This window comes from Misgurnus anguillicaudatus, unplaced genomic scaffold, assembly GCF_027580225.2.
Source record: "Misgurnus anguillicaudatus unplaced genomic scaffold, ASM2758022v2 HiC_scaffold_33, whole genome shotgun sequence".
NCBI classification, from domain to species: Eukaryota; Metazoa; Chordata; class Actinopteri; order Cypriniformes; family Cobitidae; genus Misgurnus; species Misgurnus anguillicaudatus.
In genome coordinates, this window is record NW_027395283.1 from 686,136 (window position 1) to 710,873 (window position 24,738).

Consider the following 24,738-nt stretch of genomic DNA (forward strand, 5'->3'; position numbering starts at 1 on the left):
GTTATATAGTTATAATAAAAGTTCGCTAATAAGATCTCTTTTTCTTGCCGAGATTGACTGACGCACAGCATACAGCACAGCAGCCAATCAGCATCCGCGATCTACGTGCAGGCGAGCATCCCGCCCACAGAACTCAGGGTTGAGTTGAGCCAGATCGCTTATACAGACTCTAACTTTTTGCTGTTGCTTTAAGGACGATTCTTTCATATTATGTGTGTTTGTGCGTAAATGCAAAAAAAACCACACATATACACACGTGTATGGATGCTCATCCAAAGCTTGAGTTGTGTGGTGACAATTAAACGGGTTACTCCCAAATAAGACATCAATCGACTAAGTCTCTTACCAGACACCCTGTGGTGGGTTTCAATTAAACCAGATATTATTCTAAAAGTGAACATCTATCCAAACATTATTTCAGGCAATCTTTAGTCTTATAAGTCTATAAGCAGGGTTTTTTTGTATAATTTGTTTGTAATTTGTAAATATTAATTACAATAAGCCAGGATTAATATGAACTGGGTTTGTACGTAACTTCAGCTTTAGGACCCAGGAGGTCGCATATCTAGGATGCATTCGTCGATTCGCATGCTGCGATTGGTGGTCCAGATGCAACTCATTTTGAGTGACAGAAAAACTGACCAATCATACTGTTCCTCTGAATGGGTGGGTTCTCTTATCACTAACTCTCATAGATATGTATCATGTATGTATTTATTATGACAAATTCTGCTCGCTCGCTCGCTTGGTTCGTGTTATAAAAATAAATGTGACTTTACTGCGGTCTTTTTCGGTTTATTTAGTTTTGTGTTAACTATATCCACAAAGTATTCGACTAAATTGGTAATATAAACTATTCTTCGCTGTAAATTAATTGTGTGCTCAATTGCGACGCCCTGTGTTGAATTTTCCCGCGAGTACAGTATCATTACTGAGGGGAAATATAACATTATTCATTTAATTCCACAAAAGGTGAGTAAGATATTAAATGTATAAGTTGTCTTTTTAAAATGTTTAAGCTTTCTACATAATGTAAATTGAACATTTTATTATTATTATTAATTTCGCGACCTATTATCTAAATTGTGTGTTCATGAAGGCCTGTAACGTACTGCAGCTTCCTGCAGGCAACGTGAAACATTGCTGAGGGAGAACTTTATTCACAACAAAAGGTGAGGATGGAATATTATTAAAATGAATATATTGTACATATTATATTGTGTATATAGTGTATGTGTGTGTGTATATACACATGTGAGCTAACAAATAAATATGTGACTGTCGTGTGACAGAAAAAAATGTAGGGAAAAGATTTGCCCTAATTATAAATATAGATTATATATCTTTTCAAACATTTTTTGATATTATTTGTAATTCCAATGAGAATTTTTTTTATCAGTTTTCAATATTATTGCACATTTCAAACATACCTAATCCATTGCACATATCTTCCAGTTTTCTTTAAAACATTTTAATATACAAGTTTAATGTGTGGATTATTTCATTATTCAAGCTGAATACATTTATAAAGGTTTTAAGACATATTTGCTGTTTAATGTTGCAGGATAAAGATGAAGATGCGGGACTTGAGCAGCTTGTGATGGCTGTAATTGTAAAGAATGGATCTTCTAGGAGTGGCAGCCCAAAGGATGCTGGAATTGTTATTGAGGCCTTAAAGGTGTTCACGGGGCATGCTTTATCCTTGGATCTATGCATTGAATCTCCAGTATCCCAGGCATCTTTTCAGGTGTTTCAGAAACTTTTCTTGGAGCTGGATTTTTCAAAGTTTATGTACAGTAAGTCTAAACTGCTGTCTGATTTTCTGGGTGTGAATCAATGTAACAGAACACAAACATGGAACCTTGTGGACGGGAAATGTGGACGGTTTTCTTTAAAGACTGTAAAATACTTTTTGAATTGTACACTGTTACAAATACATCATTAAAATGAGATGCTTTCCTGTTCTTTTGACTGCAATAAAATAAGTATTGATTCATCTTTGTCTGTCATTCTGAAATCAGATATAATACTCATTACTAATAAAAATATTAATGGATGTTTTTAATTAAAATAGTATAATTGAATAGAATTTATTGTATAGTGCTAGGTCTTTGTCCTGTATACCCAATATTTTGTTTAAATTTAAATTAATTTCTAATTGCAAATTGCAGATTACCTTTTTGAATGGGTTACTATTAAAGAGTTTATGGAGTGATTCTAACACAATTTTTATTTGTGGAATTTAATTAATGATATTGCTTGTAATCTGTTGCCACACTTTTATTGAGTAGATATGGCATAATATTTTTTATTGTATAGTGCTAGATCTTTGTCTAGTATACACAATATTTTTGTTTAAATTTTAATAAAAATTTTAATTGCAAATTGCAGTTTGGCTTTTTGAATATGTACATATTAAGGAATTTATAGAGTAAATCTAAATCAATTTTGATTTGTTGAATGTAATTAATGATATTGCTTGTAATCTGTTGCCACAATTTTATTGAGTAGATGGGGCATATTATTTTTTACAGTGTAAGCTGTCTGTGTCTTGTCGTGGTTGTCGAGTGTTTGTCACAAGATGGCGCCAAACAGACAGTAATCTTTTGCTGCGTCCGAAAACTCAAGGCAGTGACTCGTTGCCTCGCTGCCTCATGAGGAAATGACTTCGGAGGCATGAAGGTAGCTCAGAGAAAGACTTTCGGACACACTTCTAAGGCAGCGTGTTTGAAATTTAAACAGAGAGCGCCTTTGTGATAACTTATCATATATTTGAAAACTACAATACTAATTTCTCGCTAGAAATGCAATTAAAAGGTGTAAAAAGTGAAAATATACCTTTATTTACACTAAATTGGTGGTCCAGTCGCGTCCTTGGCCGCCATTTTATTTTTTCGAACTCGACCGGACTCGACCAATCACATTCTTAATGTACGTCCACGCATAGGTATCTCAGGAGACAGGAAGTAAACCAAACATTGAATTCGGACATGCCTTGATGCCTTGCTGCCTTGGAAAGCTGCCTCAGAAGGCAGCAATTTAGAGTTTTCGGACGCAGCCTTTATTGATCTTTATTGGCGCGGAGCGATTTCACTCGTGCAAGTAGTCCGGCTATGCGTTATTACTTTGGAGCGGTTATTATTTGAAAAGAACGAACCTGCAAATGTCTCAACTGACCAATCAGAATCAAGCATTACAGAGAGCCGTGTAATAAAATGAGATGAGGCACCCCAAAACATCTCCAGGTCAAGTTTTAGGAAATCAACAGAAAAACACTTCTGTAAAAAAGTACAACACCACATTACTAAAATGTTTTCATGATCTTAAAAATCAAAGTGTAAATGTCTAAAACGGTTTTTGTATACATAAGTACCCTTGTGAAAAATTAGCGTACTTAAGTGTATTGAAAGCATACTTTTTGTGTGCTTAAAATAATAAAAGTATAATTTTCGAAAAGTGCACTTGCTGATAATATAATATAATACAAATTAAAGACCACTTAAGCGTACTTAAATGGAATACACTTTAATTACACTATTTATTAACACACTTAAGTGCACTTTTTACAACTGCACTTTGTAATAATATGTATTTAATTTTAACTTATAGTAAGTACACTTTCATCATAATATTTATAATCACACTTAAGTGCACTTTTAAAAATGCACTTTATAATAATATCTAATTAATTTGAACTTATAGTAAGTACACTTTCATCATAATATTTCACTAACACACTTAAGGACACTTTTTAAAAATGCACTTTTTAATAATATCTAATTAATTTGAACTTATAGTAAGTACACTTTCATTATAATATTTATAAACACAATTAAGTGCACTTTTAAAATGCACTTTGTAATAATATCTAATTAATTTGAACTTACAGTAAGTACACTTTCATCATAATATTTCATTAACACACTTAAGGACACTTTTTAAAAATGCACTTTGTAATAATATCTAATTAATTTGAACTTAAAGTAAGTACACTTTCATCACAATATTTCACTAACACACTTAAGGACACTTTTTAAAAATGCACTTTGTAATAATATCTAAATAATTTTAAATTATAGTAAGTACACTTTCATCATAATATTTATAAACACACTTAAGTGCACTTTTAAAAATGCACTTTGTATTAATGTCTAATTAAGCTTAACTTAAAGAAAGTACACTTTCAACATAATATTTATAAACACACTTAAGTGCACTTTTAAAAACGCACTTTTTAATACTGTCTAATTAAGCTTAACTTATAGTAAGTACACTTTCATCACAATATTTCTTAACATACTTAAGTACACTTTTTAAAAATGCACTTTGTCTAATTTAGTTTTACTTAAATGTAACCCTGGTTAAATAATTAAATATTATTATTTTAAAAGTGTGCTTAAAAATAATAGAGACTATTCATACATCTACATTTATTTTATAAATGAGGAAATACATGTGAATAATTCAATCTGAATTATAAATCTGAAATAAGTAAACCAATCGGAGTGTTTAATTGTAAGCTCCGCCCCTTTTTTTGCTTTCGGATCGCGTCTCAGTTCAGAGGAGAGATGCAGAGCGACAGAGACACTCTATCTAACGCGAGAGTGTTTAATTTTATTAAATATGACTCCTAAGTTCATATAAACTGAAGAAATCAGAATTTAACTTGCATATATTCAATGATACAGCGTGATTGTGTGGATTGAGCACTTTTTGAGCTTTCATTTTGACCTGGTGAGTTATTTATAATTACCAATGTTATAATTAGCCATAAAAACGAATGTCAACACTTTAAATGTCATATCATTTTATTTGTTTAATCCATACGAGACAAAATGGTGTTATATTGTGATGTTATATGGGTTGGATTGTTCATTGCAGTGTGATTATGTAAAACCACATGGTGCGTTGTGTTCACTGCTGTTCGCTGACGCCATTTTGGTTGCACGTGCCTGTGAAAGAGAAAGACAAAAAGAGAGAGAAACACGTGAATGGACAGGTATTTGTCTAAATTGTCATTTATTATGATGATGGCACTTATGTATTTTATTTGTTTCCTGTATTGTGTACAATTGTTCATCATTATTGATACACAATATTGAATGTTTTTTCCTTTCGTATGAACATTCCTTGAGCTGGATTTTCCTAATTGATGGCGAGCCTCCCATTTCGACCTGATTGGATCACGAATCTAGAGGAAAGGACAAATTTCTATTTTAAATATTTTTCTTCAGACAAGTAAGAGGATACATTTCAGAAACTGTTTCCTTATTTTGTTTGTTTACTTCATTGAACTGAAACATTTCAGAAGCACAAATCTGATAATTTAAGACTGATCAATACTCCAATTGATAAGAACTTTGAACTTGAATACGGATTTCAGTGTGTTACATATATAATTTGTACCATCTTTGTACATTGATTGTGACTGTGATTTCTGTAAATGAGAAGTAATTTAGAGGGTGCACCCATAGTATATATCCCCCTTCTTCAAATCTTACCCTGGAGGTCCAAAGCACTACAGAGTTTAGCTCCAACCCTGATCAAACACACCTGAGCAAGCTAATCAAGGTCTTCATGATCACTAGGAAATCACAGGTGGGTAAGTTTGATTAGGGTTGGAGCTAAACTCTGGCCCTGTCCCAAATGGCGCACTTCATGTGGACTTTCGGTCTCGTGGCCTTAAATTGCGCGTGCTCGCTTAGTCCACGAGTCCGTAGGGTGTCCCATCTGTCATTTTTACGCTTTGAAGTGTGCTCATCAGCGCCTCCTTTGCCCCCTTGATGCGGTCTTCAGCGAAGCCCGCACTGCAGCAGGCTTCGCGCACTTTACCAACCCAGAAGTCCTTGCGAAAGAGCAATCAGACCAATCAGACGACGGAAGGGAGGAGCTCACACTGACGGGCAACTTCTCTACCTATTTCCGGTGTGACGCTCGAGTCTGTCCCAAAATACGACTCCGTTGCACCCACGTGGACTCGCATTAAGGGTCCCTAAAGTCTGGACTACGTGATGTCATCAAAGTGTGGACTCTGAGGAGGACCACAAGTCCGGAGTATGCCATTTGGGACAGGACCTCTGTAGTGCTCTGGACCTCCAGGGTAAGATTTGAGGAACCCTGGTATATATAGTTAATTGTATTTTCATTGTTGTTTACTATTTTTTTGTGATTAAGGAAAGAAAAAGAAAGGTTTCTCAATACTCAAAGTAAAATAATTTATTAATCAACTTACCTTCTGTCTCTGCTTGTTGCTCACTATCACTGCTACCTCCTCCTTCGTACCGTGCACCCTTCTGATCTTTTATTATGCCTGGTCCATAAGTAAGTGAGTTAATACCCGCTACATAAAGAAAGTAGACTTTCATGGCAATATTTCTAAACGCATTTAATAAATGATCATTAGACTAATGTGACCTACCAAAGACTTGTTAATTTAAAGTTCATGCAGTTCTTTTTTAGTTGTCTGTTAAAATGTTAAAAAATAATAACTTTGAGTTTATTTTTTTCTAAGGGATGTAATTATTCAATATTGATAATTGTTTGATTCCAATTTAACAATATTAAAATGAGTTTTTTTTGTTTGGACATATACAACTCATAATTAATTTATTAAATGTACTTTTGCAAAACAAAAAATCTGACTACCAAACTGTTTTATTGTCAGTGTAAGCATTGTGGTTTTTGTTTGTTTGCAATGCATTAAACTGAAATGAATACATATTTGATTAACTTTTTGTTTTGATTTGTTTTTCAGTATTTTGAGAAGTACATAACCATATTTCACATACAATAGAAGTAGTTAAAGTACATACTGTAGAGAGATGCATTGAAATCACTTCACTGCACTGAAATCACAGTTCAACTGATTGAATTTAATTTTGTATATTTGAATTAATTTGGCAAACTTGTATTTGAAACATTACATTTAATGAGTAATTAAATGTACTGTTAATATACATTAACTTATTTTTAATTTCACATTAATTGCTTGACAGTAGATTGAACAGTGCACTTTAAGTATATTATAAAAACACTAGAAGTAATTATGAAAGTAGATATAAAGTTGTAATAAAGTACCAATTAAGTTGTTCCAAAAAATCACTCTTAATGGCAACTTATTACATTTTATTTCAACTTAATATATGATATATGTGAAATTAATTACACTTAATGTGCATTCAGTGCGCCGAAAAGATTGCATTTAATTCACACTTAAGAGTATTGTAAAGAGACATTAAAGTGCATTTTAAATCATATTAATTGCATGTTATTATATTGTATAGTGCACTTTAAGTATATTTTAAAAACACTAGAAGCAATTATGAAAGTAGATATAAAGTTGTAATAAAGTACCAATTAAGTTGTTCCAAAAAATCACTCTTAATGGCAACTTATTACATTTTATTTCAACTTAATATATGATATATGTGAAATTAATTACACTTAATGTGCATTCAGTGCGCCGAAAAGATTGCATTTAATTCACACTTAAGAGTATTGTAAAGAGACATTAAAGTGCATTTTAAATCATATTAATTGCATGTTATTATATTGTGTAGTGCACTTTAAGTATATTTTAAAAACACTAGAAGCAATTATGAAAGTAGATATAAAGTTGTAATAAAGTACCAATTAAGTTGTTCCAAAAAATCACTCTTAATGGCAACTTATTACATTTTATTTCAACTTAATATATGATATATGTGAAATTAATTACACTTAATGTGCATTCAGTGCGCCGAAAAGATGGCATTTAATTCACACTTAAGTGTATATACTTAAAGTGTATTATTTATGTAATAAGTACACTTTATAAAAGTACACTTAAGCACACTTTTTTTTCACAAGGGTAAATGTAATTGTGGACTGAGAGATCCATGAATAAAGCACCCCAGACTAGATGTACCACGCAAACACATTGTATTATACAAATACACAAAATAACATTGTTTCTTTAGCAATGAAATAGGTGCTCTTTAAAAAAACATTTAAAAAATTGAACACTGGCACTGTATGGCACACGCAGTTTATACAATGCACCACTTATAAAATGAACTTGTAACGCTTCTACATTTCTAATGATGTAGTCTGGGTTTGATTTTTTTCATTGACATTCTAAGATTACAGTTTTTTACGATTGCTTACACACTAAAATTATAAATAACACGGGGTTAGTGAAACCTGACACTGAAGAAGTAAAACCTCAGCCCAGATCGGCACAACTACAAGCACATTCTCAGACACACACTTTTTGCAAACCAATACACACAGTGTTTTATAAACCCCACTAAATACACACATCTAACATGATGTCACTAAGACACTGCTTTCCAAAATTTCAAACGGCACCATCTGTGAACCAATTGATCAAACACATAGGCATGATGCTTACAGTAAGCTTCTGTACAGATAGTTGTAATTGGTCAACATTCACATTCTTTACTCTAATATCAATGAAATAAAATTAAATCCAGACTATATCATTAGAAAAGTAGAAGCATTACAAGTGTTTAAGATTAAGCACTGCAGTGTGTACGTGCTTCAAACAGAATCTGATTGTATGAATGTGTGTACCATACAGTGCCAAATTGAGTTTTAGAATTTTTTTGTAAAGTTTTAAGTGTTTTGATTTGCAGAGGTGTTCTGCTTGTGGATGTGTGAACTGTGTGTAGTGTTTTCACAAAATCATGCTTAAGCAATTGTAAAAAAATAAAACTCTTAAGTACGTGAACATGTTGACCAATCAGAACACCAGTCCAGTACTGTACATTGCATGTTTATTTCTCTACACATGGTAAAAATTGGTCAATACATCCCAAAGGTTGCACTTTGCACAGAACATAAACTAAATATGATATAGAATTTAAACAAAAACATTTGTGGAGACAAAAAGAAAAATGTGGAAAAATATAAATAGATAACGAGTAAGTGTTTATAAACGTCAGTGTGTGTTAAACATAGGCTACCTATTCATCTCAATGCTGCGCGCACCTGACGCGCGGTCACACCGGGCGCGGCGCCGCCGTGCGTGCGTGCGTGCGCGCTGCCTCCTTTAAGCCAGAGGAGGGCACAGTTACCTCGCGCATCGGATGGCGTCAGCGGTCTCCAGGCAACAGGCCAGCCTTCAGTCAGTCAGACGGTGAGATTTGTCAATCACGGCGGCGCGCGGCGGTCACGGCCCTCTCACGGATCCGGTGCGCGTTTCTCCGCTTCAGTGTGACAGAGATGTGAACACGGCGCGGATAACGGTTGGATGTGTGCTGAAGATCAGACCCGGACCCTCCGGTACAGAGAGAACACCGGACGCATTCACGGCGGTTCCGCGCGCGGAAGCGACGCGCCTCAAGTTCTCCGAGGGAATTTTACGCGGACAGAGAAGACGCGTTTACGCCAATTTCATTCGACTTTTTAACGTGTTTTGGTTGGTGTGACATGCTAGTTCAAGGTTTGATATGCTTTAGACTCATGAATTCCGTTTTAACGGACTGTTATTTCCCGACAAATAAACTGTGGAGAAATTTTGATTGACTTTGAACTCAACGACACGGCGCTTTTACCTCAGAAAAATGCTGAAATTTCACAATTCTGATCTGTGGATTGCTTGGCTGCTCTTCTTATGTGTGGACGGTAGGTTTTCATTTACATTATTTGAAACCAAAGTGATTTGCTGTCAAAAGAAAAGTATATATCCAAGTATCGCCTTTTGTATTGAGATGAAAGTTGTGTCCACTTTGTGTGCGCGCATTCGTACAATACAGTGCTGTTTTATTTGTCCTAAAACTGATTTAAACGGTTTTACTGGTTCACATACACGCGTAACGGTTTGGGTTGCTTGGATATATTTTGGCACAGCTGTTGTGTGCTGTGTGTATGGTCTGAACAGCACAAAGCTTTATGTTGTGAAGTTGTGAGTGTGTCACGGATAGGACGCAGATACACGGATGTGCCAGACAGCGCAGATCTGAGAGCTGTAATCCAACCAGATTATGAAGAGCACAGCTCCACGTGACTGACGCACGCACACACACTTTCCTTGCGCATCCTCTTTGGAGTTGAGGTGACACCAGTGTGTGCATATGTTGGCGACCTACTGGAGTTATAATTCATGTCAGCAAGTTTTGGATTACCTATCAGTACAACAAAAGTTTAAAATTTGGCATGCATGAATAGTCAAATTTCCCTTAAACACACCCCACCCCTACTGTTCTGCCCTTGTTATTTATTGTTCGTTATGACAGTGGCCGTAAAGGTTTCTGATGTAATTGCAGTGCAGTGTCTTTGTTGACCTTATTGATTTTGTTTTATTGCCCTTCCGATTGGTTTTATAATCAGAAAGGCAGAGCCTGTCAATAATGTACCAACATGAGTGATTATTGGTGATTATAAGAGTGATTATTATTATGACTGATCATTAGAAATCTTTAGTTCTCTCTCTATATGTTCATCTATTTAGACATCTCTCATACATACATGCATGTGTGTGATAGCATTTGCTGGTACATCCCTGTAAATCCTTTACAGAACATATATCCCCCGTTGTCATCTCTAGTGCACGCTCCATTTACAGTGCACTTCTGGGTGCTTACATGCACTTGTAGCGTATCACGAGAGCTTGTGTTCCCGTGTGTCCGCTGTTATGGATCTTGTTGTAGGAAAGTCTTTGGATGTTGTCTGAACAGAGTTTGCTGCACTTAATGCTTAGCTGTCAATGTCAGTTTGGAGATGTGTCCGGCGCACAAGGGGATCGCCGGATCTGTGGTCATTAATTTTACATTTTCTGCCATTAGGAAAAGGCCAGACATGTATAAAAGGGCCATGGAGGGGCACCTTGAGGGCATGTGAGGAAAAATGGCCATGCCAGCCTGAGCTTGAAAACGAAAAGTAGACGAGTCACAGAGGACGTCTATTGAAGTCAAACTAGGATGAATGATTTGTTATTTTAAAGGAGAGCGAGCGAGGTTCTGCGTTTTGTGGATATTTTTCTGCCTGAGGGTTCATGAGTCACACCAGCGAACAAATCAATACTTCCAATTAAACCTCACATGAAACCACACTAAACGCAACTTTGAATTGTAGATATGTAGAAATTATGATTGTAAAATTTTACATTAGCATGTCCATTCACCAAGCAATATTTACTTACATAGTGAATAAACAGCTTTTCGTTGCAAACTGAAATCATTTTAAACTACTCACTTGGTCACAATGGTCAATGTACCAATTGTGAATATATACCTTGATTTGTATTTCTTTATGTAATTTTTTGTGGCACCAAGCAAATGCCACAAATGTCCATACATTAACAAAATCATGTGATGCATTTAGCCGTATGAAAGTGAGGGTCAGGATTAGTATTATGATGATGCCAATATGTGGCTTTTTCCACTTATTTTCTTTTTCCTGCTGAAAGCGGAGCAGCTGGAATGTGCACAGGACAGATGGAGGTTTCCACCTCGATTATCTTCAGCTAAAAATATCCGCTCAAAAATTAAACGACCATTGGGACTGCTGAAAAGTGCCTTAGAGAGAGAGACAGACGTGATAGAACTGGGTTCAGAGAAGTGGAATGAATAAATGATTTGAGACTTTTGAGAAAGATGGAGAATCACCTTCAAAAGACATGAGGTCAGCGGAGGAACGCAGTTCAGATACTTCACAGCACATCTCACGAGAGCCCTGCTCCAAAACTCCTCATCCCGGCCAATCAAAAATAAATAGAGCGAGCCCAATCCTGATCTTTGCGGGCCACTGTACCGTAGAGTTTGTCTCATCTATGATCAAACACACTTGCCTGGTACACACGAGTACCATGACTGTAGGTGTTTTTGATCACATTGGTGTTGAAACCTGCTGTGCAGTGGTTATCCAATATCTAAAAGCTAAATCAAATCACAGCTAGAGTAAATTTCCTTTTGAATTGAGTTTTAATATAAAACATCTCACTTTAAAGAACAATTTAACTTTAAATGAATTCTCTTTAGAGTTGCACTATGGAGAAGTTCTTCTTCATCTCTGAAAAGCAAAACTTTAGCGTTATTTTTTTAAAGGCGACAAAAAACGTTTGTGAGATGACGCCGTTTCCATTAAGCAATGTTATGCGACTAAAACGAAATTTTGTTGTTTTGTGATCAGTCATTTCAAAAATCATGGTGATGGCTAGGGCTGGACGATATGGGGGTATATTCCGTTACCGTAAAATAAAATGTCAGACGTAACAGGTTTTTCTATTCGCTATTCCAATTTATGCAATGTCTTTTGAAGTTGAATGATCTTTTAGCAAGTTGAGAAGATCAGAGATCAACTCTCTGTGCTGTTCAAAATAGAGGTCTTCACGGGTCCCGAGGTCCCACCAGAGTGGGTTTGGGTCTGAAAGTGCACCCCGGGTTCGGGTAAAAGTGATTCGGTCTTTTCGGGTCGAGTGCATTTCTTTGTACCCGAGAAAACCTCTAGTTTAAAGGACTCTAGAGATTCTTTCTTTGAATGTCCCTCTCTCTTTCTCTCTCTCTCTCTCTCTCTCTCTCTCTCAACTGTTAACTTTTTTTGTCCCTCTTTCCTTAAGCATTGGTATGCAAAACACTGTGTCACGGCCTTTAATAATCTCTACTAGTACTAACTCATAATCTCTACACACATTAGATTGGAGGGAAGCAGCCAGGATTTGTTCTTAAGACAAACGTCGCTGAATTTGTTTGTGACATCTGTCCGTGGCATCGCTCATCTTGTGGAATTCAAACAAAATTTTACACTGCTGTAATCCAGAGGATTACACTCGCTTGAAGATTCAAGCTTCACTGTACGGTATATAAACATTCAGAACACTGAACATGTGAAATATCTATTGAAGAAGACCAAAGCTGTTGTGAGTATTTTGAGCTTTATATATTTGTTATAAGGGGGTGAAAATATATAAACAAGTGTCGTCTCAAATGCACCCTTAAAGAACAAACACACAGAGAAGTTGATGAGATGTCTTGAGTGTTATAGTGGGAAGGGTGTGAGTACAGATGATATAGATCAAAATGTAATACTATTGTCTGTGCTTTAATGCGCATCGCTCCACAGTCTTGTAATTCATAACCAAACCCACTGTCATTTTGCCTGTGTTCAGAGAAACATCACTTTATAATGTAATACTTATACTTAAGCGTTAATCAGTATATATAATGTGCACTTGTGATGCATCGAAAGAAAAATTCTGAGCCGAAACCAAAAATTTTGGATGCACTTGGCCGAAAATCAAAAATGAAAATGACTTTTTAAAAAACATTTTACAATAGTTTTTGTATAATTGTATAAATATTAGACTTTTTAATTTAATTAATTTTATGAATCTGAGTTGGAAAAACTACAATCCAATAAAATAAAATTTGAAAGCAACACACCAAAATGGGACTAAATAAACAATACTAAATATTTTACATTTAGTTTCATTTAGTGCAACAAAATCAAATTTAACAGATTGCTAATGTAAATAATGTAAATTTCTTGACTAATATTATATGCAAACAGTAGTAAAGTAATGCAGCAACTAAATTAAATTATGATATGATAACGGCTGCAAGAGATTTTTTTGTCAATTATTTCTGCTTTTTTGGCCGCCGAAAATTTCACTGCATCACTAATATAGTGCAGTGCAATATATCGAAACATACGAAATATCAGAAATGTGTATTGCAGGATGCAAAGGTTTGCAATGCCAATAACTAAATGTTTTTATAACTTTAATGTTGTGTATAGTCAAAGTTTAGGTCAGAGAGACTGTAATACGAATGTCAGTGTCTGTGAGCGCATGTGCGTTTTGACGTGGAAGATGATCAATGATCAGAATGTAAAACATGTATGCTAGCTATTTAATTTTTAGTTTAAAGTATATTATAGTTTAAAGGAACAGTATGTAAGAAATGTATATAAATTAATCATAAAATGGCCCTGATATGTCACTAGACATTAAGACATCATTTTCATTTCAAATGCTTATATCACTGACAACAGTGGTATGTCCAGGATATTGTCATTTAAAAAGTGGAGTTGCAGCCCTCAACTGATGTTTATGTTGTCATTTTGTTTATTGGCAGTACCAGTTTTAGCCAATTGCAATACCAGTTTTGGCCACAATCCTACATACTGTTCCTTCAAATAAACATTATTGTATTGTATATCGAATATTGCATTATCACATATCACATTATTTGTAAGTATTGCACAGCCCTAATTAATAATGTGTACAGTATGTTAATTTTGTAAGCATGAAATTCCCCAATATTGCGTTAGCATGCAAGCAAAATGTAAAATACATTATCCCGTAATGCAATGTCCTCAGATCTTACCTTTACATTGTTACAATTTATCTTATTATTAGAACAACTGGCATTTTGAAAGTTAAGACATTTGAAATCGAATTATTTCAATACTAGCAGTATATGCTAGTATTCAGTTTTGACCTTATTTTCTCATTCTCTGTGCTTGCAAACATCATTAATGCCCAATTGTATCTGTGTTTGTTGTTAAATGTGGAATATTGCCTCTGTGTGGGAACAACAGATTTTTTATTTAAAGGATCGCAGTAAAACAAATCTCTTTGTGTAGCATACAAGTCTTAACGCTTGCACATGATATTCATAATGGGGTCATTATATCAGTGTTGTTCATATATAAAAAATAATGTGCGCGACTCTCTGCATGATCAATCTGCTGTGATTGCCGAAGAAAAGGTTTTGTTTATTTAACCTTAAATCATCTAGCAGATGTGTTTGAGAATACTTTCGCCTGCAGGACTGTTTGCTTACAGACATGTTTAATGTGAGATCTTGTTGGTAATAGGTGAAGCGAGGTCATCTTCCTGTAATAATGCTGCGTTCAGTTCCTCCTACAAAGTCTTTTCATACAAACTTAGAGATCTTAAAGGGGACATACAGTACAGTATCATGAAAATCTGACGTTTTCCATGTTTAAGTGCTTTAATTGGGTCCCCAGTGCTTGTATTAACCTAGAAAATGCGAAAAGATCAACCCAGTAACTTAGCTTGGTAAATCATTCTCTGCAAGCATGCAAAAAATAGCTAATTGAAATTTGGCTCCCCTTGTGATGTCAGAAGGGGATAATACCGCCCCTTAATCTGCACTATTGAACCACGGCACTGCCATTTAGTGCAGAGCTCATTTGCATTTTGAAGGACACACCTAAAAACGACACATTTTTGCTCACACCTACAAAGTGGCAATTTTGACACGTTATAATAAATTACTGTATGTTTTTTTTTTTTTTGAGCTAGAACTTCACATACGTTATCTGGGGACACCAAGGATTAAAAAAAGTCCCCTTTAAATTTAATGCATGTTTTTGGTAAGAAATATGCATTGGCAATTTTATTTTGGCATCCTTGCTAACAAAGATAGGAAGATTTTTAGCACCGCTACCATAAAATGAAGATCACTGGAAACTGATGCTTTATATGTTTTATTATTTTCGTAAAACACAGAGAATGATGGGAAATGTAAATATGTCACAAAGTCGCTCGTAAGCTTTAAAAACAAAAAGCGCGTTCGATTGAACGTCATGTTTCAGATGTGGTCTGTAAGTTTTATAAGAACAGCACATAAACTTGAGCAAAGGAGCAAATTATTTCTCTCTATGATGTTTGGCTGTATTACCATGCTGGAAAAACCAGCATAGACCAGCATAATTCCTATGCTGGGTTTTGCTGGTCCATGCTGGTTTAACCAGTACCAAAACATATCAACATATGCTGGTCTTGCTAGTATGCTGTTTTTTTCCAGCAGGGTATTTACACCTGCTGTCTCTCTATCATGAGGAATCAATATGTGACCACAGAGAGCACTTGCTGTGGGCGGTTAACACATAAAATACTGTGTTACGATCTGATCGATAGCCGTTATTGATTTAAACAGATCATTAGTGCAGGTGGACGTGCGTCTCTTCATTTGTATTGGTGTGGTTTTAGGGCAGATTGTTCATTTTTCTTGGTTCAACCTGAGGAACTTGCTCAGATGCTTGTCTTCCATTGCCTATTTTTTCTTATCAGTATCAGATATATTCTTTTAATTATTTATATAAAAATGTGGTCAGAATAACTTGGCTCATTTACTTTTGGGGTTTCATATTGTAGACAAGAGCTATAAAATAAATGTGCAAACGATAGTGGTAGATCGATATATAGACTGATTTTTGTCAGTTTGACATTATAAACGAGCATTATAGCAACGCAAAAGTTCATAGGTTCGAACCCAGAGAAAACACATACTGATTAAAAAATGCATACCTGCACTTTATAAAAGCATCTGTCAAATGCATTAATGTAAATGTCAATGCTTTCTAGATATATGGGTCAAAACAGCTCAGCGCAGGAGATCATTTAGTCTTGAAGAAAGATGAGAAATGTTTCATCTCATATTAAGATCTCTGACATTGATACCTTTGTCTAAAACTGTGCTCAGGTTTGCAATGTTGAGATCAAAGAAACAAAAGCATAAGTTGTTTTTCATATACTGTCACTGTGCTGTCTGTGAAAAACAATTGCGAAATTAAATAGATATTATTTTTCTTTCCCAATGGCCTTTTAGGGTGGAGTCTGATTTTTGTGCTGCGTTCACACCAGCCGCAGTAGAGGCGTCAAGCGCGACTGATTTCAATGTTAAGTCAACGTAAAGATGCGTTTATGGAGGTCTGGAGGTCTCGCGGCACGAATGAGGCGTTTAGCCCAGTAGACGCGAATCCGCCTCATTCACGCATCTAGTTTGCACGAATTACGCTAATTAAGCGTTGCCGCTGGAAACGCACGAGTTGAAAAATCTGCCGCATTAACCAATCAGGAGCTTGCTGTAATAGTGACGTGATTACAGGAAGCCACGAAAATGGCCACGTGAATGTCTCGAATGACTAGAATTTCATGTGTGGCTTTCACACACGAATGAAGCGAGAAAACTAAAAAAAAACTCAATTTATGAATAGCGGGTTTTTGAGTTTATGAATAGCGTGTTTTTACTGCCTATACTGCATTTGGTGTGAATCCAGCATTACAGCATCAAAGGGACAGATTCATACCTCTCTCTCCACCATAATGTAAATCTTGATCAGCAGAAGATCATCTGTCCCGTTTTTCAATCTGTTGATTCTGACACAGAGACTCATTTAGAGGGAGGCGGGGGGGGGGTAGACTGGGTGGCTCATTTATGAATGAAGATGTATCTGAGTTTTACTGTGATCCTACCACAATATCTCAAAATAAGCATAATAGAGAAGAAATTCTCTCTGAAAGGAAGAAAAGCATGATATTCTATCACTTATAATTTGGGCTGGACAATAATTCAATATCAATATATTTCGGGGTATATATATTTTTTAAATAACGTGATATAGTTTCTAAACACATTTCCAATATTTTGATATACATTACAGCGCCCCATGGCCCAGTGGCTATGGTCACGTTACGTCTTAAAATGCATGTTAACCGCGGGCCAAGGCGCGCTCCTATGGCATCTTTCATAGCTAAGCAATCATAAGCCATGCTCTCCGGGACTGCAAGCAAAATTGAATCCCTGATCGGATTTAAATCGCTCATCTGTATATCGCGTCAGTCATGTCATTGTCACCATGCGATCAATAAATCTGTTCGGGACTTGGTTGGGAGTGTTTGCCCAGAGAGAAGCTGTCACTTAGTAGTACAAGAAATCCATTAGTTTGAGACCCCTGCAGTACAGCATTTATCATTGACTGATGTTCAGATGCACCTTAGTAATATTAAGTGAGATGTTTATTTGAAAGTAAGTATGAAGGCTAAATACAAATTAAAGATGAACATCAATTTATTCATACCATTATATTGTTTTATAGGAAGAGGCTTCGTAGACTTGGCAAATTCATTTGTTCGGAAGTTTGTAGGTACAGACATTCATTGTGGGCATTCTAGCTTGCAGTTTGTCCAACAGCTTTTTTAACATTCATGAGTGATTCTCACGAAATCCGTGTCCAGCATCAGAATTAAAAAAACTTGAAGCCAAATTTTTTTGCACATATGAGATTAAGGTCTGAACTTACTATAACCATTATTGTTAGAGGATTTAAAACATATTTCCTATAAAATTATTTACATTTTTTAGATGATCATTATCAAAAATTATTATTACCGCAACATGATATTACATTAACTCTTTCACCGCCAGCGTTTTTTAAAAAAGTTGCCAGCCAGCGCCAGCGTTTTTCATGATTTTCACAAAAGTTTAATGCCTTCCAGAAAATGTTCTTCTTCAAATATATAAACATAGGGCAATACTTCCGGGTTTAAAAAGTTGCAGAACCTAGTGGATAATAGCGGTATTGCGGAAAGACGGAAATACTCGTTATTGGCGGGGAAGCGTTTTCTCTTGATTGACGAGATATCTCGTCAATGGCAGGGAAAGAGTTAACATGCATATGCATTTACAAACTCATGTTTCGGTAATGAGAACTAAAAAGTTGTCGGTACTATGACAAAAAATTTCAACTTTATCTGGAGAGAACAAATAAGAACTGCTTACCTGGTAGCCATCTTGAGTGTCACAGTCAATTATGTCCCTTACAACTAATTTTTTTTAAAATGTTAGTTCCTTGAGGGCTTAAACAATGATTGAAAATTGTTGCGAAGGATGAGAAAATTGGTCTTGGGCACATTTATATTCCTTATTATTGTCTCTACATTTACCAATGATCACCAAATACCACGTTTCTTTACTGTAAATGTTTATAGTATAACATGCACTGAAGCTAGATTTTTTATTATAAATATTTACATGTCAAAGAACCCAAATCCAGACATGGACACTTTGCGGTAATGAAAATTTTCCCCTTAAATGTGGAAAAACAACAAAATTGGTTTGTATGATGTCATTTGAAATCATAAGCAAAATAGTACATGAAGAGATGTTTGTAACTGTATGCTTCTTATTTTGATACATTTACTTTTTATCAAAATGTTTCATCACACCTCATAAGTCTAATTTCACGAGAATCACTCTCATATATATTCAGATGTATATCGTATCGGCCGAAATGTAGAATTATGTTGGCGATAGAAATGTTGGCCGTTTCATCCAGCCCTACTAATAATGTTCAGGTTTTACTTTTTTAATTTAATTTACCATAAAAATGACGAGCAGTAAAAGATGTTCGTTCCAAACAACCGCAGCTGTGACTTTTAAAGGAGCAAAATCTTGTTTGACATTATATGAGCCTTTAAAGCTAAAAAAAAGAGCGATATCGTGTTTCTCTTTTGAAGTGTGAGACGTGCTGACTGAATCTGTGAATTAAACTTTCTTGCACATTGATGCTGAGATGTCTGTCAAACCGAGATGACAGAAACAGCACAGGAAATAACACACTTTCTCAAGAAATAGCTTGTATGTGCGCGCGTGTGTGTGTGTGTGCATGCATTTTTGTGTGTGTTGTGTTCCTGAAGTCATTTGTTGTCATGTTGGCATGTACTATTTTACCATCATTTTCTTTGCCTCGCACATTAACATACAGAGTAACCTCACGAGGGCCGTTTGTAACATACTTCCCAATACTGATTTGACGTTCAGCACCACAACTGAAGCAAAATTGACCAGATGATTACAGATCAGTAAGAAGATAATGAAAGAACTAATGACACACCCACAGCAGATATCAGATATTAGTGTTGCTGATCTCTACGTGACCATTAGTGTGATCCTACACAGAAATGCTTTTTAAGTAGTTCAGACTATTGGAGAGGCTTTAGTGAATATGTGTGTGTAATAAGTCTACTTTATCAAACAGTAAAGTGCTCCTCTGTGTATTTGAGCTAAATCTATTGCTAAAACAGGCTCATATGAGCAGATTAGTAGTCAGTGATTTATAGATTATAGATCATTTATGGATTTGATGTATCATTTAGGCTGAATGAGGCTTTAACGTTTATCTACCGAGCTTTATCTTCCATGTCTTTACATGATCTATGACCACTTATTATAGTCTCTCTCGTTCTCTCTCACTCGCTCGTTCGCTCTCTCTCTGTATGTACACTCACCTAAAGGATTATTATTATATGAATCCTGATCTTTAGGAGAAAACGAACATTTCCTCTTTTTCTCTTTCATTCATCCATCATCCCAGACAGCAGAAGGCTCCGGACCGGATCCGCACCGGATCCACGCCAAAGTCGGCAGCTCCGGTCGTCTGCTGTCTGGGTGTGTTTATACTTAAAGGAATAGTCTACTCATTTTCAATATTAAACTATGTTATTACCTTAACTAAGAATTGTTGATACATCCCTCTATCATCTGTGTGCGTGCACGTAAGCGCTGGAGCGCGCTCGACGCTTCGATAGCATTTAGCTTAGCCCCATTCATTCAATGGTACCATTTAGAGATAAAGTTAGAAGTGACCAAACACATCAACGTTTTTCCTATTTAAGACGAGTAGTTATACGAGCAAGTTTGGTGGTACAAAATAAAACGTAGCGCTTTTCTAAGCGGATTTAAAAGAGGAACTATATTTTATGGCGTAATAGCACTTTTGGGAGTACTTCGACTCGCCTGAAAAGTTCGCTCCCCTTCTCCCTCCCTCCCTCTTTTAAATCCGCTTAGAAAAGCGCTACGTTTTATTTTGTACCACCAAACTTGCTCGTATAACTACTCGTCTTAAATAGGAAAACGTTGATGTGTTTGGTCACTTCTAACTTTATTTCTAAATGGTACCATTGAATGAATGGGGCTAAGCTAAATGCTATCGAAGCGTCGCAGCGCGCTCCAGCGCTTACGTGCACGCACACAGATGATAGAGGGATGTATCAACAATTGTTAGTTAAGGTAATAACATATTTTAATATTGAAAATGAGTAGACTATTCCTTTAACCAGTATGACACACGCATGCACACAATAATGACTGATTCATCTATATTCTAGATTGTTGTCAGACTGAACTGCATTGACAAACTGTTGTGGTTTCCAGCAGACAGATGTGAAAAATGCTTAAAAGTGTTTCTTACACTAACAGGAAGTACAGGGAACCTCTGAGGACGTGACATCACCATATTTGTTTGTTTTTCATCCGTTCTCCAGTGACATTTTAGATTTATTGCATTTCTTTCTCTCAAGAACCTGTCCAGCGTCGTCTTCTGAACTCGAGCCCTTTGACTCGTCTTTCTTTCTCTCTGCAGTAAAATCATACAGTGATGGATGTATTTTTGGACTTTCTATTCCCAGCTCAATTCCAGCTAGGAATATATATAGACAGATTTCTTCTCCTGTATTTCACGCAACTCAGTTTTTTATTCACTTGTAATGCGATTTGTGCAGTTTTGTAAGCAAGACGGCGTCTGCTAGAGCAGAAATGAGTACGTTAATGACTTTCAGCGGTGTCTGTGGGACACAGAACGACTGATCGTGCATAAATGAGTCGGTTAATGAGCGAGTCTCTTGAACACGGGGCTTAAACAATTAAGTACAGCATCATTGAAAAGCAGACAGAGAACCTGGCGTTCCACAAGCTTTGACTGCAAGACATTACAGCACGTGACCCGAGCGCTAAACCCCACATTACAGAAAGGCGATAAAAGCTCGACTCTCTTTCAAATGATTACACGACCTCACTGGATGAAAATGAGCCCAATTATAATTAATCCTGATTTAAATACTGCTGCAGGAATTAATTACACATTAGCATAACGTTAAGTTCTTAGAGTACAGAGACAAGAGAGCGAGAGCTCTGTTTGGAGATAAGCTAATATTAATATTTCAGCATCACATCAGATATGAATGTCTGGTGCTGCTATGGGAGGTGGAGAAGTTGAAACGATCTTCTCTGTGTTCTTGTGAAAGCAGATGGAGGTGTTTGGCTGAGATGTTGCTTTTAGAGCTTGGAGAATTGGCTTGGAGTCTCAAAAGATAGACATAATTAAAAAAAAATGTCTTTGCTTTAAGTCTATCATCACTTTTGCTCATATTCATAATTAATGATTTTTTTTATTTTTTTGTATTCACAGTAGACTGTAAATTTGCTAATCTGTGCACTGCCTGAATAACCGTATCCCACAATGCAATGCGCTAAACTTGACCTTTAATTCCCTGTTTGATGAGTTAAAGACACGGTGGGCGATTTTGTCGAGAAACACTTTTGTTATGCTTGCTATTGTCACGGGAACAAAGAGGACCAAAGGCAAATTAGCAGGTGAGTCTTTTGCTTTAATAAACACAGTTCGAGCCGTACAGGTAGTGGCACTTGGTGAACAAGAAAATAAAACAAAACACAGGCAAAGCCACTCAGGTAATGAAACTTAGGAGGTCACAGTCCTTTAAAAGGTAAAGCAAAACTTGTCCGCGTGGCTGTGTAACCAGGGGTAGGCAGACAGACTTGGCCGACACCGCGGCGTTCAAAGGCAGGCTGTGACCGGCTGCGGCAGCAGCGACGGGCTCGAGAGAGAGAGAGGAGAAATACTGGAGCGCCTGAGTTTCCAAGGCTCTTTCCACACACACCTCCTCAGCAGAGTAACTGTACAGAGAGCAGACTGGGTAACACACAGGAGAAACTGCTTATCACAGATATTTCACAAAGACACGACTCGACTGGACAGGACAGGAGCACGGCTCCGTATCTAACACAGAGTGAGACACAACACAACGTGACCATCATATAATAATCCAACAGAGGAAGGGAGAAAAAAGGGAACTATATATATGGGGGTAAATCACAAGATGAGGAGCAGGTGAGAAAATGAGGAACACCTGGGGGAAGCGCTAATAGGTTAACTAGCGAGTAAATGAGAAAAGGTAAAATAGAGAAAGAACCCAAAGACGTAACAGTACCCCCCCTCTCAAAGTGCGCCACCTGGCGCACTAGAGGAGGACTGACGAGAACGATAGAAATTATCAATGAGCGAGCGGTCCAGGACGTCCCGGGCAGGAATCCAGCATCTCTCCTCCGGACCGTAACCTTCCCAATCTACCAGAAACTGACGACCCCGACCACGGGGGCGAACATCAAGGAGTTTACGGACACGATAGACAGGAGAACCCTCTACGTGAATGTGGGTGGTAACGGGGCGAGGGGGGGGGGGCGAATGACGGGCTTGAGACATGAGACATGAAATACCGGATGAACGCGACGAAGGTTAGAGGGCAACCGGAGCTTAACAGAAACCGGGCTAAGAATCTGAACGATACGAAATGGTCCAATAAACTTGGGGGCGAGCTTGCGCGAGGGGAATTGGAGAGGGAGATTGAGGGTAGAAAGCCAGACCCTTTGTCCGCACATATAACGCGGACTTTTAATGCGATGCCTATTGGCAGCTCGACGGGTAGCGGACCGAGACTTACAAAGAGCGGACCTCGCCGCTCTCCAGGTGCGTTTGCAGCGTTCGATAAAAGCCTTGACGGAGGGCGCCTTAGATTCGGAATTGGAGGCGGGAAACAGCGGTGGTTGGTACCCAAGACAGCTCTGAAAGGGCGATAAACCGGTGGCAGAAGAAGGGGCGGAGTTATAAGCGTATTCTGCCCACGGGAGCTGTTCGGACCAAGAAGCGGGGTTGCGAAAAGCGAGACTGCGTAAGATGCGCCCTATAGTCTGATTAGCGCGTTCAGCCTGTCCATTGGTTTGCGGATGGAAACCAGAGGAAAGGCTGACAGAAGCCCCGATGAGGCGACAAAATTCCTTCCAAAATAGGGAGGAGAATTGTGGACCCCTATCTGACACGACATTCTCGGGGAGACCGTGGACTTTAAAAATGTGGTCAACGACTATCTGCGCAGTCTCCTTAGCGGAGGGAAGCTTAGGGAGCGGGATGAAACGGGCGGTCTTAGAGAAGCGGTCGATAACGGTGAGAATTACGGTCTTGCCTCCGGACAACGGGAGGCCAGTGATAAAGTCAAGCGCTATCTGAGCCCATGGTCGCGACGGAATGGGTAAAGGTCTAAGGAGGCCAGCGGGGGGCCGGTTGCTAGACTTAGTCTGGGCGCAAACAGAGCAAGACGCGATAAAGCGGCGGACGTCACGTTCTCGAGTGGGCCACCAAAATCTCTGGGAGATCGAGGCAATAGTACCTCTGACTCCAGGATGTGCAAATATCTTGGAGGCATGCCCCCACTGGAGAACGGCACGTCGAGCGGAAGGTGGGACAAAAAGTAAGCCCTTGGGGCAGAGACGCGGTGTGATAGTGTTGGAAAGAGCACGTTTAACCAGACGTTCGATTCCCCAGACCGCCGCTCCCACCACCATCTGCGGCGAAACTATGCTTTCCACGGTGGGAACAGAATCAGGGGGAGCGAACTGACGAGAGAGGGCATCAGGCTTTATGTTCTTTGAACCGGGTCGAAAGGAAATAGTGAAATTAAAACGCGTAAAAAAGAGAGACCAACGGGCTTGACGAGCATTGAGCCTTTTAGCCGAACGGATGTACTCGAGATTACGGTGGTCTGTCCAGACCACGAATGGCAATAACGACCCCTCGAGCCAGTGACGCCACTCCCCAAGCGCGAGACGTATGGCCAGGAGTTCGCGATCCCCCACGTCATAGTTACGTTCGGCCGGCGAAAGCCGGTGGGAGAAAAAAGCGCAAGGGTGTATCCTCCCGTCAGCGGGCGAGCGCTGGGAGAGGATAGCCCCGACACCCACCTCGGAGGCATCCACCTCAACGATAAATTCTCTAGAGACGTCGGGGTAAATAAGAATGGGGGCTGATGAGAAAAGAGACTTAAGGTGATCAAAAGCCGTCTGGGCAGCGTCACTC

The 24,738-nt window shown here is 37.7% G+C and overlaps 1 protein-coding gene and 1 long non-coding RNA gene across 2 annotated transcripts in view; both read left to right on the forward strand.

The window, feature by feature from the left end:
- Positions 1–4,238: 4,238 nt before the first annotated feature.
- Positions 4,239–6,231, forward strand: LOC129429653 (uncharacterized). The gene is made up of 2 exons (XR_012368695.1): positions 4,239–4,734; positions 4,882–6,231. It is a non-coding gene; the product is annotated as an uncharacterized lncRNA (long non-coding RNA).
- Positions 6,232–9,075: 2,844 nt separating this feature from the next.
- Positions 9,076–24,738, forward strand: part of LOC141363171 (immunoglobulin superfamily member 11-like) — a 100,115-nt gene continuing 84,452 nt past the window's right edge. The window contains exon 1 of the mRNA XM_073865748.1: positions 9,076–9,627. Within this exon, the coding sequence (XP_073721849.1) occupies positions 9,567–9,627 (61 nt within the window). The 5' untranslated portion in view covers positions 9,076–9,566. The remainder of the gene's footprint in view (positions 9,628–24,738) is intronic.